This window comes from Aspergillus ibericus (assembly GCF_003184845.1).
Source record: "Aspergillus ibericus CBS 121593 unplaced genomic scaffold BO80scaffold_15, whole genome shotgun sequence".
NCBI classification, from domain to species: domain Eukaryota; kingdom Fungi; phylum Ascomycota; class Eurotiomycetes; order Eurotiales; family Aspergillaceae; genus Aspergillus; species Aspergillus ibericus.
In genome coordinates this window covers 622,858-641,442 of record NW_020292113.1, presented here as the reverse complement: position 1 = coordinate 641,442, position 18,585 = coordinate 622,858, and the positions used below count along the sequence as shown (strand labels likewise).

General features: G+C 49.2%; 7 protein-coding genes across 7 annotated transcripts; 5 read left to right on the top strand and 2 right to left on the bottom strand.

Moving 5' to 3' along the window:
• Positions 1-136: 136 nt before the first annotated feature.
• BO80DRAFT_424408 (TFIIH/NER complex subunit SSL1) lies at positions 137-1,965 on the bottom strand. Its single transcript, XM_025719284.1, has 3 exons — positions 1,626-1,965; positions 1,216-1,551; positions 137-1,150 (listed from the first exon to the last, which is right to left on the bottom strand). Exons 1-3 carry the CDS (start codon positions 1,850-1,852, stop codon positions 355-357), a joined length of 1,359 nt encoding a protein of 452 aa, XP_025576358.1. The 5' UTR covers positions 1,853-1,965; the 3' UTR covers positions 137-354.
• A 94-nt stretch (positions 1,966-2,059) lies between these two features.
• On the top strand, positions 2,060-6,140 carry BO80DRAFT_424407 (M1 family metallopeptidase). Its single transcript, XM_025719283.1, has 12 exons — positions 2,060-2,586; positions 2,659-2,828; positions 2,913-3,337; positions 3,395-3,616; positions 3,678-3,795; positions 3,856-3,972; positions 4,034-4,059; positions 4,118-4,328; positions 4,383-4,453; positions 4,506-4,948; positions 5,037-5,249; positions 5,304-6,140. Exons 1-12 carry the CDS (start codon positions 2,552-2,554, stop codon positions 5,896-5,898), a joined length of 2,646 nt encoding a protein of 881 aa, XP_025576357.1. The 5' UTR covers positions 2,060-2,551; the 3' UTR covers positions 5,899-6,140.
• Positions 6,141-6,755: 615 nt separating this feature from the next.
• On the top strand, positions 6,756-8,179 carry BO80DRAFT_424406 (Rab family GTPase YPT1). Its single transcript, XM_025719282.1, has 5 exons — positions 6,756-6,854; positions 7,090-7,213; positions 7,290-7,337; positions 7,395-7,622; positions 7,701-8,179. The coding sequence occupies exons 1-5, from the start codon at positions 6,844-6,846 to the stop codon at positions 7,893-7,895; spliced, it is 606 nt and encodes a 201-aa protein (XP_025576356.1). The 5' UTR covers positions 6,756-6,843; the 3' UTR covers positions 7,896-8,179.
• A 1,700-nt stretch (positions 8,180-9,879) lies between these two features.
• pmp47 (putative peroxisomal membrane protein Pmp47) lies at positions 9,880-11,634 on the top strand. The gene is made up of 3 exons (XM_025719281.1): positions 9,880-10,373; positions 10,427-11,160; positions 11,219-11,634. Exons 1-3 carry the CDS (start codon positions 10,252-10,254, stop codon positions 11,335-11,337), a joined length of 975 nt encoding a protein of 324 aa, XP_025576355.1. The 5' UTR covers positions 9,880-10,251; the 3' UTR covers positions 11,338-11,634.
• A 252-nt stretch (positions 11,635-11,886) lies between these two features.
• Positions 11,887-15,625, top strand: BO80DRAFT_50551 (WD repeat protein). Its single transcript, XM_025724492.1, has 3 exons — positions 11,887-11,913; positions 11,980-12,034; positions 12,092-15,625. The coding sequence occupies exon 3, from the start codon at positions 12,241-12,243 to the stop codon at positions 15,523-15,525; it is 3,285 nt and encodes a 1,094-aa protein (XP_025576354.1). The 5' UTR covers positions 11,887-11,913; positions 11,980-12,034; positions 12,092-12,240; the 3' UTR covers positions 15,526-15,625.
• Positions 15,626-15,650: 25 nt separating this feature from the next.
• On the top strand, positions 15,651-16,779 carry BO80DRAFT_50519 (WW domain-containing protein). The gene is made up of 2 exons (XM_025724468.1): positions 15,651-15,861; positions 15,922-16,779. Exons 1-2 carry the CDS (start codon positions 15,776-15,778, stop codon positions 16,697-16,699), a joined length of 864 nt encoding a protein of 287 aa, XP_025576353.1. The 5' UTR covers positions 15,651-15,775; the 3' UTR covers positions 16,700-16,779.
• Positions 16,780-16,855: 76 nt separating this feature from the next.
• BO80DRAFT_424403 (uncharacterized protein) lies at positions 16,856-18,315 on the bottom strand. The gene is made up of 3 exons (XM_025719280.1): positions 17,744-18,315; positions 17,498-17,590; positions 16,856-17,351 (listed from the first exon to the last, which is right to left on the bottom strand). The coding sequence occupies exons 1-3, from the start codon at positions 18,234-18,236 to the stop codon at positions 17,128-17,130; spliced, it is 810 nt and encodes a 269-aa protein (XP_025576352.1). The 5' UTR covers positions 18,237-18,315; the 3' UTR covers positions 16,856-17,127.
• Positions 18,316-18,585: the final 270 nt, after the last annotated feature.

Sequence of the window (18,585 nt, the reverse complement as noted above, 5' to 3'; positions counted from 1 at the left end):
CTTCTACGTAAGCCCCTTATATCTAGCGGGAAACCGAGCCTCTGAAGTCGGTATAACGACCACTGGGTCGAATATCTTCAAAACACCTGCATTTGGTAAACGGCATAAACTAGTCTACAGAGTTCGACCCGATAAGCCGGCAGTTTGGTCAATACGAGGTGGATAGCGCATGCTGGGTTCTCTCCGGTCTTTGGAACCTGTGCCCGACTGTTCGTTAGTCTGACAACGTGAATGAAAGTCTTGCCGCGCTACTGAAAGCAAACGTTGCTTATGACCGGGGCATTTCTTCCACGAGTTGAGAAAACAACACCATGCGGTATTTCATTGGTACCTGGTCCGAGGCCAACCGTATGATCATGCGGAGATATTCATACTGTCTAGAACTTCCTGTGATTCAGGCTTCGTATGGGTTAACACCCCGCTCTGACAGCCAGGGCAGTTGTGTACAACCTCATGAGCAAAGAGGTCACAGTCAATGCAGAAATGATTATTGCACACAGTACATTCATAGCGGCTGCTTACACTCATTCCCTTTGTTTGGCCCTCTGTAACTTGCCATTGCTCTTTGGGTGGCACTGGAGGAAAGGGGAGACCACAAGCAAAGCAGACAGCACTGTCCGAAGCACGCTGCCATGGAACTTCCACCCAGTTCATCAGGGGAAACAGATGATGGTATGACCGAGCAAGATGGGTTGAGAGTATCAGAGTAAGACCGCATGAAGGACACTCGGCAGGGAGACCACAAACCTTGCTGTTGCACCGTGAGCACAGGTAGCCCCCACGAGAAGGCGTAGAATGACATGCACACAGGGAAGGATAAGCCTCAACTGTACGAGAAGGGAAACCCATCATCAAGAGAGAGCTCGTGGTCTGTTTTTGGGAGTATGTAGCCGGCGGTGTTGTGACATTCATCACTAGGTCACGAAAATGCTGCTCATTAAGTGCCACACCATAGGCAGTGTCATCCCCCCCATTGGTTTTGTCACAAAGTTCGCGGCAGATGGCTACTTGCGCAGCAAGGCCCACGATCCCAACCCGTATTTTGTCGTTGATAAGTGTAGTTATTGTTTGGTGAATGTCACCTGGGTCAGAGGAAAGGAGTGAACCAAAGATGACCAGGATCTCACGGGTGCCGTGGCTTGGAGTATGGCTGTCACAAGCTCGGTTAGCCTTCGCATTTTCTGAGTATTCGATGCTATCGCAGGAATGACATACAACAAAGCACCTCGAGCCATTTCAAGGCCATTCTGTAGACTAGGGAGACCCTTTGGGTCTTGGTCTCGCAAGGATTGGATGGCACTGATATGCTCAGTAGGGTTCCCACTCATATCACTGACCCTGATTGCGAGGCCATCTCTCAAGCCAAGGACGCCGAGCTGGGAGATGGGATTCTGTTCGAAAAACTCTCTCACAAACTCTTGTGCATACCGTAGGGCTAGTAGGTAGCGCGTCGGTCGGAGATCTTTCTCAGCCATTGACTGTGACAGATCCAGAACCAAAATGAGGTGACGAATTATACCCCGTTGCAGGGGCGTCGTGTCTCTGAGGAGTCTGCAAGCGCGGATACGAGTTCAGCTCAAACCCAGCGTTCACGTATGGACCTAGCTAGCTTATGACCACTCTACCTTTTTCTTTTCCCAGCTTCAAGAAGCCCTTCAACTGTAGAGCTAATTGTGCCATCGGCGCCCTCAACTAAGGTTTCCCACGTTCTTGAGACTTCCCATTCTGCGCCTCCGCGATGCTTTCGCCTTTTGGAACGGAATACAGTCTCCCCTCGAGATCCCCGAGGGATATTGCTCTCGCCCTCATCCTCAGAGATTTCTCCAATGTACTCTTCATCGGAATCGGCCATCTTGCACTAAGTGAAATGGGAAAGGTGGGTGTGTCAACCCAAAAGCGCGTCGGGCGTCGTGAAAGTGGTTGAGAAGGTCTAGCTATGTCCCCACCTCGTGGTTTCGGTTTGACGGTTCCTATCAACAGACTAAGAGTAAGAGGGTCCGAGCTCCGTCGGAGCTCCGTCCCTTGCTCTTTTTCAACTCTTTCAATTATCTAACTTTTTTCCCTGTCTCTGGCACCTGTCTCGCTCTGATCATTATATTAATAACCGTGATTCTCTTTACCCTTCTCCTAACTCTCCGATTTTTCCGATTGTCCGAAGAGTGTCTGCTCCGTAACCTGAAGACTTAACTAGCCATTTTGTATTACCACGGAGTATACCAAAAGGAATTGCGATTCGCTCCGACAGTAACCGTAGGCAGGCAAATTGGCTTCGTCCTAAAACCGCGAGCAAATGTGGGGAAGAAGGTGCATTGTGTCCACCAGGCAGGGTCGCATGAACGCTCATGCAGTCCGTGGTCACTCTCCAATTTATCGTCCGGTCCGACCAGTCTCCCACTGCCCCTCCTCCACCTCCCCCTCCTTCTTTTCTTCAACACGCTCCCGCTCCGTTTCCTGTCTGCTCTACCCTTCACACACACAGCGTTTACATCTAATTAAGCGTGTTGTACCGTCGCCCACCTTTGTAAGGCGCTGCTCGTCCGAAATCCGCGCAATGGCATCGAAGGACAGAGATATTCTCCCGGACCTGTAAGTTGCAGACCCTCAAGCACTTGGTATTCCGCCACCATCTGTGGGCAAACCTCTAACAAATAGTGACAGGGCCAAGCCAGTTCATTACCATGTGTCTCTATTTGACCTTCAGCTTGGCGGCTCCTGGGGCTATAAGGGCATCGTCAGAATAGATTCTAAGATCACTCATCCCACTAAAGAGATCGTGTTGAATTCAAAGGACATTGAAGTTCAGGATGCCGAGGTTCATGGAAAAGATGGTTAGTGGCAGGGACGGCTCAATTGTGCCCATTCACTTGCCATCTATTAATGAGTTTTGAGGGTGATATATTGATTATATTTAGGGACCAAATTGGCAAAGGCGTCCGAGATCACATACGATACGAAGTCGGAAAGAGTCACCTTCACATTTCCTGAGGAGATCACTCCTTCAGACGTAGTCCTGTCAGTCAATTTCACCGGCACTATGAACAATGCCATGGCTGGGTTCTACCGTTCCAAGTACACGCCGGTGGTGGAACCGACCGAAGATACTCCCAAGGAAGGAGATTCCTATTACATGCTGAGCACCCAATTCGAATCATGTGATGCTCGCAGGGCTTTCCCTTGCTTCGATGAGCCGAATTTGAAGGCCACATTTGACTTCGAGATTGAGGTGCCCAGCGGCCAAACAGCTCTTAGCAACATGCCTATCAAATCCGAGAGGAGCGGTAGTAAATCAGGGCTCAAGTTCGTCTCTTTCGAAACGACTCCAGTTATGAGTACTTATGTTGGTCTGCACGAAAACCTGATGCTAATATAAACTGACATTGGAATACTCATTCAGCTTTTGGCATGGGCAGTCGGCGATTTCGAGTACGTTGAGGCTATGACTCAGCGCAAGTATCAAGGCAAGAGCATACCTGTTCGCGTGTATACGACCAAGGGCCTCAAGGAACAGGCTCGGTTTGCTTTGGAATGTGCCCATCGTACTGTCGACTACTTCTCTGAAGTTTTCGAGATCGAGTATCCACTACCTAAGGCGGACCTTCTTGCTGTTCATGAATTTGTAAGACAATCAGCCCATTTGAATGAAATAAATTCAATCAAGCTAATCGCGACTGCTACAGGCCATGGGTGCTATGGAGAACTGGGGACTTGTCACCTATCGAACGACTGCCGTTCTCTTCGATGAGGGCAAGTCGGACACCCGGTATAAGAATCGCATTGCATATGTTGTCGCTCACGGTTTGTTTTGCTTTCTGAAAAAAGCCGCTCTGTACTTCTATCTAACAATGCATCATCCAGAATTGGCACACCAATGGTTTGGAAACCTAGTAACGATGGACTGGTGGAACGAGCTGTGGCTCAATGAGGGCTTTGCAACATGGGTTGGCTGGCTTGCTGTCGATCATTTCTACCCTGGTAGGCAATGCTCCCTGAATGATTACAGACAAAGTACAGCTGATATGGTTTTTGCAACTAGAATGGAACATATGGTCTCAGTTCGTTGTACGCAACTCCCGAGGTAATACACCTTTGCATGACAGGGAATTAATCTTTTGCATAGGCTGAAGGTGTCCAACAAGCATTTCAACTTGACTCACTACGAGCATCTCACCCTATTGAAGTGCCTGTGCGAAATGCTCTTGAGGTCGACCAGATTTTCGATCATATTAGCTATCTCAAGGGAAGCTCTGTCATTCGGATGTTGAGTGATCATCTTGGTCGAGAAACATTCCTACGTGGAGTTGCTGCATATCTCAAAACGCACGCATATGGCAAGTGCATCCAAATACATAAAGGGAAATATACTGACTACGAAATCCAAATAGGTAATGCCACGACCAATGATCTCTGGAGTGCACTCAGCAAAGCGTCCGGTCAGGATGTTACAAGTTTCATGGTATGTCGCTCTGATTTAGCACCTGGCGTATTGTTCTGACTGCCCTGTGAAGGATCCCTGGATCCGTAAAATCGGCTTCCCCGTTGTCACTGTAACAGAGGAACCAGGTCAAATCAATGTTCGTCAAAATCGTTTCTTGTCAACGGGTGATGCAAAGCCTGAAGAAGATGAGACGACTTGGTGGATTCCCCTTGGCGTGAAGTCGGGGCCTAAGATGGCAGATGTAAAGTCCAGCGCCCTTGTTTCCAAGGCAGATACACTTGAGGGGGTCGGACAAGATTCCTTCTACAAGCTAAACAAAGACCTTTCTGGCTTCTACCGAACCAACTACCCCGCTGACCGGTTGGCAAAACTCGGCCGATCCTTGGACCTGTTGAGCACCGAGGATAAGATTGGGTTGATTGGCGATGCCGCTGCCCTAGCCGTTTCCGGGGACGGGGACACTGCTGCCTTATTGGCTTTATTAGAGGGATTTAAGGAAGAGCAGAATTATTTGTGAGTACCCGCTTCGTTAGAACGTTCTGCACCAACTTGCCGGGGTCTACCATCTTGATTCCTGATTAGCTACTAATCCTTATCACAGGGCCTGGTCTCAAATATCTTCCTCCGTTGCAAACTTGCGTTCGGTGTTTGCCTTGAATGAGCCGGTAGCAGCGGGGCTAAAGAAGTTTGCCCTTGAGCTGGCATCCCCTGCTGCCCATAAGATTGGTTGGGAATTCAGCTCAGAAGATGATTACCTGACTGTACAGCTCCGTAAACTACTCATTGGAATGGCTGGCCTTGCGGGCCACGACAAGTAGGTCAATCTGGGGATGTTGTGCGCTTTCATTGCAGGTCTGACTTTCTGTAGTATTATATCCGAGGCTAAGCGACGATTCGAGCTCTGGAAATCTGGCAATAATAAAAGTGCTGTGCATACTAATCTGCGCTCAGTGGTTTTCGGTATCGCAATCTCAGAGGGTGGTTATGAAGAGTACGACGCTGTGAAGCAAGAGTATCTGAATACCGATTCTGTCGATGGCAAGGAAATTTGTCTGGCTGCCCTCGGACGCACCAAAAACGTTGATCTTGTCAATAACTATTTGGATTTTGTCTTCTCAGACAAGGTTGCGATCCAAGACGTGCATAATGGTGCGGTCTCACTGGCTTCGAATCCTCTGACTCGCCACCTTCTCTGGGATTACATGAAAAAGAACTGGGCATCCGTTGAAGCTCGGTTGTCGACGAACAATGTCGTGTTTGAAAGATTCGTGCGTATGGGGCTGTCAAAGTTCGCGGACCACGATATTGCAGCCGATATTGCTTCGTTCTTCCAGAATAAGGATACAAGCGCGTACGATCGCGCCTTGGTGATCGTTGCTGACAGCATCCGGACGAATGCGCACTACAAGGAAAGAGATGAGAAACAGGTCTTGGGATGGCTTCAGGCCCATGGCTACGCTTGATTCTTCTGAGGAGAGGCAACTCATTTTCGGGTCTTTAGATACGTACCTGGTGACTAGGACGCTTGGTAGTCATATAGGTCACATGAATGATACTTAAAGAAAAGTCTGAGTTGTACTTCGAAACATATGACTAGGGGACTAGGGTGGGTCCACTTGCTTTGCCTTGCCTAATTCGCGTAACTACATAGTACGTGAGAAACAAATCCGTCTCGGGGTGATAGCTATAGGGAGCATGGGGGAGGTGAAGGATCTGTTTAATTCGGTGGACCTTCCTAATATGCCGCGAAGATGTATGGTTTGTCAAGTAAATAATGATTTGCGTGTTATCTACTCGTAGCACGTGGGCCACATGTACACACATAGTACGGAGTAGTAGATACTAGATCGAGATGGAGTAAATGCTCCTACAATTTTTATCTCCGTGGACAACATAGGTGAAGAGTTTCTAGCCTGAAGATGAGGTAGTTTTGCGTTATAGGCTGCTAGGTTGCTAGATACAATATCCCAAGTTTTGGCTAAACACAACATAGCCTCTCTGTATGTACTCTTGCAAAGAGCCGTACTCCGTAGTACTTGCGTACCTAGCTAGATATTAATAGTTAATACTGTCTCTGATTGGTGCACTAGGCTGCATTGGGTCATGGGTCTGGGGCGGGCGAGCGTGAAACGGTCATTCCCACCCAGGAGGTCGACACTAGGCATTTAACGGCCTAGCGGCAGTGTTGGAACCTGCACGTTGGGCTCGTCTGCTCTCCTGCAGTCAGCAACGCAACCGCCATTTCAAGAGACCGCTCGGTCACCTCAATAAGTAGTCACTCAAGTATCATTTACAACGTCGGCTTGCTGCCACGATTAATACTACTTCTTCCACCCTTGGTCTCTTCCTTTTCATCAAACATCAACCCAAGTTTCGCCGACGTTGACGCAAAGTTCAACTGCTCCATCATGAATCCCGAGTGGTAAGTGCCCTTGGTGGCCTATATTTGGGCTACAGCTCACCAAGTTCTGGTGATGCTCCCCTGGCAATCAAAATTCATTGGTTTCCCGTCCATGGTCTTGTTATTTCTCCGAATCTCATGCTGACGTTATTGCTTTATAGAGCCCCCATGATTCTTGAACTTCCCCGACACTCCATTTAGCCGGCCCGGCCCTCTGCTTGTGTATCTGTCGATGTGCTAATAGTCTAATTAGATACGATTACCTCTTCAAGCTCCTCCTCATCGGAGACTCTGGTGTCGGAAAGTCTTGCTTGCTCCTTCGTTTTGCCGATGATACCTATACGGAAAGCTACATCTCCACTATCGGGGTCGACTTTGTACGTATCTAGCCACCTACTATGTCAGCCTGCAGCGTGTTGAGACCTGGGGAGATTGCTAATTATCGAAATGCAGAAAATCCGTACCATCGAGCTTGATGGCAAGACGGTGAAACTTCAAATTGTAAGGGGCTTCCGCGTTTGATCATCGGCCGCTTGGCTTAACTAACCGGTACTGTAGTGGGATACTGCTGGCCAGGAACGTTTCCGGACAATCACATCGTCTTATTACCGTGGTGCTCATGGTATCTGTGTCGTCTACGATGTGACCGACATGGACTCTTTCAACAACGTGAAGCAGTGGCTTCAAGAAATCGATCGCTACGCCACCGAGGGTGTCAACAAGCTGCTCGTGGGTAACAAGAGCGACATGGAAGACAAAAAGGTGGTTGAGTACACAGTGGCTAAGGTATGTAGTCATCATTGGATGTCCGGGATATTCAATTTTCCACAGAGGCGATGATTGACATGATATGTGGTCAAATAGGAATTCGCTGATAGCCTTGGGATCCCATTCTTGGAAACCTCGGCGAAGAACGCTTCAAATGTCGAGCAGGCTTTCTTGACAATGGCGAGACAAATCAAGGAGCGTATGGGCACTGCTACTGTCAACAACAAGCCAACCGTGCAGGTTGGCCAAGGCCAGGGCGTTCAATCCGGCTCCGCGGGCGGCTGCTGCTAGACAATTGATGTTCCTGATCCCGCGTTGCTATACGCCATCTTAGCACGGGGGTGACAAAAGGAGCTACCAGGGAGGCTACCGGCGGCGCCCTGCTGCCGGGCAGTTTTGTTTGAATGCTAGCATGATTTCAACTGTTCTTTGCTAGTGATGGCCATAGGGAGTAGTTTTTTCCTGCTTTAGAAGGCCTTCGTTTTGTCTTTATACATGGTGCTCTATGGATAATTTCCCCGAACTGTCTTCCCCGGTTCCCTCCCTTTTTCACCCCTGCCGGCCATCTATTGTTCTTCCTTACTAACTTTTTCCGTCGCTATTTTTGCACGTGGCCTTTCTTTGCTTCAAGCATTTTCTCATCGGGTTCTTTGAGTTTCTCTTAGTTAGTTGGATCCTTTGCGTGATTATGTCAGGGTCGATTAATGCAGAAGTTAATGATACTTAGTGGACATGTTTATCTGCTGGTTCAAATCGAGATCTACTACTCATGAGAATCCACACCCCACCAGTGCCTTAACACATGCAAAACATGTAACTGCTCGGTTAACCCCTATCAGATGGCCCACATACTAGACTGGACTCCCTACTCCCTGTCTTTCAAAGTAAAGCCCTTCTGTTTTGTTCGGTATATGTAAAATCATATATAATTACATAGTAACCTACATCTTAGCATCTTTATATGAAGATACTTTCCGTGATTTAGTCTAGGCAGAGTATAATCCTAAGAATTCTCGATGTATATTTTTGATAGCTTTAACCCTCCCCTAACCTCCTAATAATCCCAACAGTATATAAATAATCTCAAGCTTTAACACGTAGAAGTTCTAGAGAGGTCAATCATGTAATCCTTACTGCACCATGCCGTACTATACCCTGTAGATACAAAAGAAGGTAGAGTAGCAAAAGGGTTGCTAAATGAGTACTGGGATATCCGAGTAAGCGAGGTTTTGAAAAAGGGTAAACCGAGCAACTAGACGCCACTCAAAATGGTAGGGGATGTAGAGTGGCCATTTTCGCTCGTCTTCTGGTTAGTTCTAATAGGACACCGGTTGTTGTACTCCGTACTCAATACTGTTGATACTATACATAGGAACTCCGTATAGGAGGCACTCTCTTTGGATTCCTAGTACTATGTAATCCAGGTAGAACTAGGTCGTGGCCTGCGGCCACGACCTACGGTCTCGCACACAGCTCAAGGCATTTTGAAGCGCATTTTCTTACTAAAGCAGGCAACTCTCTCTAAATTACATGAATCATGTACGCAAGTTCTGCAAGTTATATAGAGGCACGTAGGACCTCACGTAGGACCTCACGTAGGACCTCACCCAGGGCCTCACCCAGGGCCTCACCCGGGGCCTCACCCGGGGCCTCAGGCAGGGCCTCAGGCAGGGCCTCAGGCAGGGCCTCTGAAGCTATTCAGAAAAGTAAGCTAGAAAGAAAAAAAAAACGGAAGGAAATGGCAGAACAAAAGTCACGTTACTGGTGAAAATAAAAGCCAATAAGAAGCTGAATCTGTGACTTTTTTCGACCAATGAGAAGCGAACGGGCTGGCAACAGACCTAGTAGGAGCAAACCTAGAGTTACTCAGCGCTAGCGCGCTTCGTAAATAACAGGGATGGGCTCCTTACATGAACGTGACATGCAGGGCCCCTAGTAATGATACTTGGTACTGACACAGTCCGGTTTTTACATCTTGTTCTCTCATTCTAGATAGCTTTCTTTGCTTTGAATAGCCATATACTGACATGGTATGCTTATATGAAAAGCAATGAGTATCAATGGGGAATTTTCACCGTTTGCAAATAGGAACAACTGTGCATTATGATCATTACAAGATATTCCTGGCCTTCATTACATAAAACGTGAAGTAAGCCTGTTTTTCACCGACAGCTTTTATTCCCTGGTATAAGATTGTCTTCCATAATACATCAACAAAGTGCCCAGAAGAACTTAAAACTCCATGTGGCATGAGGTTGATCCGATCAGCTGATGGAGTTTCGCGTCAGCCGAGGCACAGGCTTCGGCAAACGTCATGAAAACCATCATCTCCCATTCAGTGCCGAGCCATTCTCACACCCAACCTAAACAGCCCCCTTCTATTAGTTATAAGGTGTACATAATTACCCCATTTTAAGCCCCTTCCTCATTTCACTCCTCCTTTTTCAATCCCTGAAACGGTCAATTGGATACTGTTGGCTCATCAAACATAATCTCACCCTTCCACCGTATCTTGTCAATAGCCGAATCGTTTGTATCCCACCTTGAAGGCGAACAGACCTAGGTGCACCCGTACTTCAACCTAGATTTGGGTGGCCTTCCTGACGTATACCATACCTGCTTAACAAGGCAATTTAACGCGCTATCCATGATGTCTCAGTCCAACATTGAAGGGCAAAAGAAGGCGGTCGCAGCTGCGGCCCAGCAAAGTGACAATATGGCACATGCATTGGCAGGGGCTGGAGGTGGTATTTTGTCAATGTTCTTGACGTGCGGCAACACCTCCCGTTAATGAAACCATCGTTGACATCTATATGTTGCAGTTATCCGCTGATAACCCTCTCAACAAGAGCGCAAGTCGAGTCCAAACGCGCGCATTCCACAACGTACGATGCTGTACGTCGCATCATTCAGAGAGAAGGTGTCTCTGGGCTATATTCAGGCCTCGAGTCTGCACTTTTTGGCATCAGTGTTACCAATTTCGTATACTACTATTGGTACGAGTGGACGCGCTCGGCCTTCGAAAAGGCGGCAACACGAGCGGGTCGGTCCTCCAAGAAGCTCACGACGTCTGAGTCCATGATTGCAGGGGCTATCGCTGGGAGCGCAACAGTCATGCTTACCAATCCGATTTGGGTCGTGAATACTAGAATGACGGCCCGCAAGTCCGAGTCGGACCAGGAAGCATTGCCGGGGGTTCCTGCCAAGAAGTTGCGGGCATCGACGATTGCCACATTGATGGACTTGCTTCGACAGGAGGGCCCTAAGGCTCTCTTTGCTGGTGTTCTTCCGGCTCTTATACTGGTAATCAATCCGATATTGCAGTATACTATTTTTGAACAATTGAAAAATATGCTGGAGCGCCGTAGACGCATGACGCCGAAGGATGCGTTCTATCTTGGGGCTTTAGGTAAGATACTGGCAACTTCGATTACGTACCCTTATATTACAGTCAAAAGCCGGATGCATGTCGCTAGTACGGATGGCCCTAAAGAAAGTTTGAACGGGAGCCTGAAGAGAATCGTCAAGGAAGAGGGCTATGTGGGTTTGTACAAAGGCATGTTGATATTTGCAATGCGGAACCCAGGCAGAACTGAGCTAATGTTGGCGAACAGGCATTGGGCCAAAGGTCACACAAAGTGCGATTACTGCGGCATTCTTGTTTGCGTTCAAGGATGTCCTTTATGACTTCATGGTCTCAATTCGGAAAAAGAACCGAGCAATCTCCAGATAGAATGCTGTGTACAAATGGGCTTTTGAAGGAGGATCATCGCAGAAGTACTAGAGTCAGTGGAAGAGGCCAAATGTACTGCGATTCTGTGTCTTGGTCAGACACCCAAGTCACTGCCTGTCCTTGATTGTCTACTCCATACATGATACATATCGTGGTTGCTCCAGTAATTTTGTTCTTCGGGTAGGACAATGTCTAATGCTTAGACATTGGCTTGGAATCGACTTCAGTAAAAAAGAAAAGCTCCAATATTACCTTAACAAAGGCGTCAAAGGAGTCAGTATCTATGTTAGTTCCAGCATTTGCCAATACCAGGCCCTGTCAACCTCTATGAATAGGCAAGGTTAAGAGACTTCACTTACTATACCAAGTGAAGAGAAGCCGCGGCTCGCTTGTATGAGTCGCTGACATAATCAACGCCTGTGATACATATGATTTCGACCGCCTACTGTTTTAAGGCATACAGCACTTTATGCCCTGACACGATAAGGCGCGTTCGCGCGTCGCCAAGCAACTGTCGTATAGGGTACCAATCTTGCTGTTATTTGTCCTCAACACCGAGGGTCTGGCATGACTCAGGTGAGGTCTGAGTGAGTGGCGATTACTCAAAGCTAAGGTACTCCTCGTTGACATGATGTGTTCAAGCTGCGCAGAGCTTTGCAGAGCTTTAGTGTTCCCCGCCAGCCTGTGAGAAGCTTATGTGAGTTAAACCAGGCCGTTCACAGACCCCGATCTGATTTGAGAACTTTTGCGATAGTACGAATCTCTATCCATCTACATTCTGCGATCAGATTTGCTTGTACTCCTATATCCTGGCACTTTTGGCATAGCTACTGGTCGACATGCGCGGACAAACTCAGTGTCTTGGTTTGGAGTGCCTAGTTGAAGACAAAGTATTCGTACACAATGTCCCATATATCCCCGCCACAAGAACCTGAGGATCTATCTGTCATTGAGGAAGCTCAAGTTCTACTCTCCCACTTTATGAGACATTCCTCGCGAGAAACACAGGGATCTTTAGCAGGGGACCGCAGCGATCAGGATTCCGCCCCAGGGGAATGGACAGGCCCTGGGAAACCCCTTTGGACAAACGCTAGGAAGCATGACGGGTTAAGTAGAACACCTATTGATTCTAGGTCGCCATCAGCAGTTGATGGGAAGCACCGCCTGATATCCAGCGCACCGCAAACTCCTGATTCTTCGAGATCCTCTGAACAGGGCAAGCGGATTACTCTATCACCACCTGGAGGTGGACAGAAGATACCGGGTGCTCGACGCTCTGGACGTACAAGAACTGGACCAAGCAACTATTACGATAAGGCTAATTACTTAGGTTTCGGTTCCGATGAAGAAGTCTGTGATAGTCACGCAAAGTCTTCTCCTACCACATCCCGTCAAACTAGATTTTCTAGCAATACGCCCGCATCAAAGCCCTCGTCTTGGGTAAATGATCGCAATGAGAAATCTCGTGTCATTTATTCCTCGTCCCGTGTGCGGATCGTGAAGTCACCATTCGTGTCTCTGGACGATTTGGGAATCTTGGGGCGTGCATGTTATTCTTCGGCACGTAGCCCAGCGGAGTACGCCAAAAAGTATCAGGGCAGACCAGCATCATCAGACGATATTCTTCATGTTGATTTCGACCAAGCGGAAATGGCGGCTGTCTTGGAATTGATCTCTTTTTTGGGGTTTCGGCTGCCTGAGAGCTTGGACATGGCTCTTTCGGATCAGATCATCCAGACTGTTTGTATCTACGAGACTCCACGAGAAATCTCGAAGAAGATTTGGCGCATGTGCGAGCTTGCACAGATCTTATCAGATGATCAGGTTGAAGGGCCTGATGATATTTACACCTGGCTCTCGAGATCGATCAAGCCAGACCAGAAAGACAAGAATAAGCGGCAGGCTAGACGCCTAGTTAGAAAGACGTTAGGGATGAGCAAGAGCAATTGCCATGATGATGGACAGCTTTGTTCTGACGAACGGCTCCGGAGATTGTCATGGTTTTTGCCATCCGCCATGATACTTAGTCGGCGCGAGTCTGATGATATAGATGCCTTTATTGAAGATGCAAAGAAAGGCGGCCTTGCTTCCTGTTCTTGTGTCATCAAAGCTACTGCGTCAGGCGGTGGATCTGTTGAGAAAACCAGGTCATTGAACAGAATCTTGCAGCGCCGTGAGTTAGGAATTTGCATAAAGCAGCAGCTTTGTTCGACCATTATCAAAGACTTCAAGCTTGCAAAATCTTGGAAAGGTGCCTCAAATGATGTGATTGTCTTGGCTTGGGCACCAGATGGGACGAAATTTGCAGCAGGTGCAGCAGCTCAATGCGACGAGCATAATATGGAATACAATCGGAATAACAACTTGATTATGGGCGATATGGTCAACAATCGTCTGACGGAATTGCCTGATCATTGGATCTCTCGCCCCTCGAGCAGGACTGCGGCAAGTCGGACTGTGCATGATGACCGCCTCTGGATGAGCGTTACATCAATCGAGTGGTGGGAGGATGCTCTCTTTACTGCGAGCTACGATAACACTGTGAAGATGTGGCATACTTCTAATCATAACGCTTCGTGTTTTAAAACGCTGCGGCATGACTCCAAGGTGGAAGTTATGGCTCGGTCGAACTTTGAAAGGAACTTACTAGCAACTGGGACGCGTTCAATAGGGATATGGAGAATAGCGGACACAACTTACGTCCCCCTTGAACTGCCTAGGGCGCGATCTAGAAAGGACAGGGAACTAGTGCCCACCTCTTTAGCGTGGGGAGCCATCAAGGAGACTGGAAATATTCTACTTGCCGGGATGTGTGAAAAGGACGAAGCCATGCCACAGACTGGACTGTTGGCGGGGTGGTATATAGGCGAGGCATCAATAACGCCGATGCAATTCTCCCCTAATTCCCAGAATATGTTTGACATCAAGTGGCATCCTACCTTGCCGATATTTGCAGCAGCAACATCGGTGGGTCAGGGTCCGGCCAACAGGAATTCCAAGGAGACCAGATCCTTAGTCCGTCTGTATCAACCCTTATCATCGAAAACTTCCACCATGGAGTTTGAGTGCCCGGCACTAGATATCAACGAAGTCAACGTTTGTCCCACGAACCCGAACTACGTGACTGCCAGTTGCACTGATGGAGTTACCTATGTTTGGGACCATCGACGTCCGGACCAGATCCTTCACAAGCTCCGACATGGAGATCCTTTGAACCAGGTAGACGAGACGATCAGCAGGGAGCAGGCAGATGTTGGTGTGAGATTAGCCCTATGGGGCGATAGAATCGATGAGTTCTATACCGGAGCCTCTGACGGCGTGTTAAAGAGATGGGATATCCTTCGAGCCCCAGGAGATGTGCTCCTCCAGGATACGGCCAAATTCAAGGAGGAAATAATGTGCGGTGCCTTCTCAAAGGACAAGTCCAATCTTTTGATTGGTGATGCTGCCGGGGGGGTCCATCTTCTATCCCCTGGACCATTTTCTAGTGCCGAGGGCCTGTCTATGGAATTCAAGCCTGCATCTCAACCTCAACTACGATTCCCTCACGATGAGTATGGTTCTGATCCCGGGTCAGGTATCAGAACAGGTGCCGAACTACTGTCTTCTGGAAAGCTCGCCAGGCATCCAATCTACGGTGTCGGACAAGGTCCGCGCTATGATGGTCCCTTTGCAGCCTGGGCCCGTCCGGAGAACACTCCTCAAGATGAGATCGCGCAAACCCGGCTGAAACAAGAGATACAGCTACGACAGCTTTATGGTGTTCGCCCAGAATGCAGGATCGGGTTAGATACGGTGTCCCGGGAAGATGTTAAGGCACAGATCAAGCTTGCACATATTCGGAACCAGCAGCGGTATCATAACAAGAGAGCACGTGAGGAGCTTGCAAATCCTGCCCATACCAGGACAAGCTTCATTGATTTAGTCGAAGACAGGCACGATCCGTCACCAAGCTTTTCTCATAGACCTAAGCGCAGGATGGACGATGTTCCTTCAGCATCGGGGGTCGAAGTCATTGATTTGACTGGGGACACTGACACGGAGGAAACCCCCAGTTTCAAGGCTGATATCCATCTCATCGAATTCAAAGCCGCCGTCCAAGAAGTAGAAGAAGAACTTGAGGAAGACTTCTGGTGGCCGTCCAGTGGCACAATCGATGCAAACATCCAAGATATCGACGGGATTTAGTTGTGTCGCATAAATGATGTCAACAGCCCGCCGCTGGCCAATAACATCATGTGGCTGAGCAGCGGCACGGGGCATTGCTGGGCACTGTTCACCAACCTCGCTACTTCGTACCTTAGAACTACTCAGTTTTCTCAATTTCCAGATTCCTAAACACCGAAAAGCTACTACACGTACTACTGGGTTCGGATTTCTGCTTTGCTTTATCCAACCCTTTCGGCCATTTGTGGTATCTTGCGTCCCTCGACTCTAGATGTCATTCGCTCCTCCACCCGGACCTCCGATTCCTTCGGTCCCTGAAGGATGGAAGGCTCAGTTTGATGACCGGTATAAGCAATGGTAAGTCTGATATTTTCTACTGGAAGGCCCTCCACGCTGAAACCCGTGTCTTCTGTGAAGGTTTTATGTAAATTTACGCACCGGCAAATCACAATGGGAATATCCCGAAGAGCTGCCTCAAGCGGAAAATGATAGACCGCCGCCATCTTACGAGGCGTCTGGCTCTGCTGATCGACCTGGTTTGGCTACCACTAGCGACAAGGAAAGGCTGGACTTAAAGACTCAGTACAATCCATCGGGATCTAGAGACAGTACGTTGGCGAGCGATGCCCGGCTGGCTGCGCAGTTACAGGCCGAGGAGGATGCTCGAGCTTGTCGAAGAAGTCCAGCACAGTATGGTGCTGCGTCCGACTATTATGTTGGGGACTCTCGGGTGCAGTCTGCAGGATATCAAACTCCCGAGGGCACGTCTTCCGGATCGAACCAGCAGCGCAGCAAGGGCTTCTTCAGCAAGTTAATGGGAAGGGGCACCGGTGGCAGCAATGCGGGTTATGGGCGACCACAGCAGTCCTATAATTACCCTCAGGGCGGGTACTCTGGTGGCTATCCCTCGCAGCAGGCAGGGTATGGTTATCCTTCGTATCCGGCACAAGGCAACTATTACCCCCCGCAGCAGCCGCAACAACAGCAACGACGGCATCATGGAATGGGGACGGCAGGCGCTGCAGCGTTAGGAGTTGGGGGCGGTCTTCTCGGGGGTCTGCTACTGGCGGATGCCGCTGAAGATCTCTCGCATGATTTCGCTTCTCCGCCGCCTTCCGACTTTGGAGGGGGTGATTTCGGAGGGGGTGATTTTGGGGACGGTGATTTCGGAGGGGGCGATTTTGGAGATTTCTAGACCATCCGGCGAGTTAGGGCATCGAGAGCCATATAGTCGACGTCTTGTACTTATGTCTTTCTTGTGGTGTCTTTTTAGCCCGTTGTTTGCTTACTCTCTTTGTTCCACAAGGCCTACTCTGCAGGAAGTACCACATCTAGATAGAACCTAATGTGCTATAATGTATGATGAAGGTGCATCCTCGGAGCTTATTTTTCTCCCCGTTGGAATCGAATTGAGGGGTTATATGTATCCTTATAATCAATCCTCGTCCAGTCTTCCTCTGCTAGCGGGCAGGCCTCACATGTCTCTGTATCTCATGTTCAGTCTGACCAGTTAAATGGGGAAAAAGATACCATGGCCCGTCAGGCTAGTTAGAAAAGACAATAGATACTTGACAACACCGTTTCACATCCTCATACACCGTGTCCCTACATACGTATCAAAGTTCACCCCCTTCTCCGCGACGCCCCTCCGCTCTCCCTTCCCGTTGCCACTCCCCCAGATGTAGCGGCTTCGGCACCAGGCGCGGGTCTAGGAGTCGCACCGGCCATCCACCCAGCCAAGTCGAAGTTCCCAGGCGTCCCGCCACCAGTCATAGCGCTGCGAGTAGCGCCGGAGATGGGCGAAGAACGGGACTGTTTCTCGAACTCGGCGCGCATTTCGGGGTCCACTAAGAAAAGAGATACCCAGTCAGCAAGAGGCTTTCTTATAGATATATATGATATGTATATAGATGAAGAGATGTAGAAACCGAGACATAGGAAAGAAGAAGAGAGATCCGCGCAGAGAGCCAAAGGAATCGGAGCAGTAACTTACTATTCTCCATCAACTTGGGCATGCCGAAAGTGAATCCCAGCGCGACCAAAGCCATCAAGATCATAGGGTTCTTGAACAAAGCCATCGGAGAGACTATACAGGAAGAAAGGCATCGGTTAGTGACTATTGATTCACAGAAGACAGAAAGTGCACAGAAGGCGCCCAATGGGCCACCACGCCCTCTATCCCATGCCATGCCCATAGGTAGCATGCATGACGACCCGCTGTTTTAGGGAGGAACCATACATTTCGACCGTTCCTCGTAGAAGCCTCTGCGGGCCAGGACCTTCGCATCGACAGTCACATCGGAGGCGACGGTTGTTGTTGTTGTTGTTGTATCGGCGACAAATTTCTCTGCGCCGCGATTGTCCCAGGGATTGCCGCGGAAGGTTTCCCAGATGCCGAGGAGGGAGCCATCGGCGGCGACATCGACGCGGAGAGGGGCGAAGACGTATTCCGGGGAACGGATATCGAGCAGGTAGGATTCGGGCTTGGTGGAGGCGGGAAGGTGGTGGAAGAGGAAGGTCGCGGAACGAGTGAGAGGCGCGGTGAGGATGTGCTGGTTGTTCTCGGTCGTTGTGAGCGTGGTCAGGGTGGCATGAGTGCCGGCCGGGAGAACGTTGGGGTTGGGAAGGACATTGGAAGGGGGAATCGTGATGGTGAGGGCGGAGGTCGCGAGCGCTGGGGTGGAGAGCAGGGCGACCAGGAAAAGGCCGAGCGAGAAAACCGAGAGGTGCATGATGGCGATTGTAGGGGGTTATGCGCTGGATTGGGATGGGTCGGATTCCGCCACGACTGCGGAGGTTGTGGAGGTGAAGCTATTCCGACGCGTGCCAAGCGGCGGCCGGCTAGCTCCTCTTAGTTTACAGATCAAGCGTCTTCGCCGCCCAGCGCCTCCACCCCATCTGGCTGCCAACAGAAATCATGTACGTGCTGGATTTTACACAAGTGGTGAGAGTGATCTCCTGACTTTCAACCAGGACAAGGCAGCTGCATGCTGTGCAATAGTGGGTAAAATTATATACTACTAATCATGGCCTCTACTCCAGCCGCGACCTACGCCCAATTGCGCGTTCCTCAGACACGGA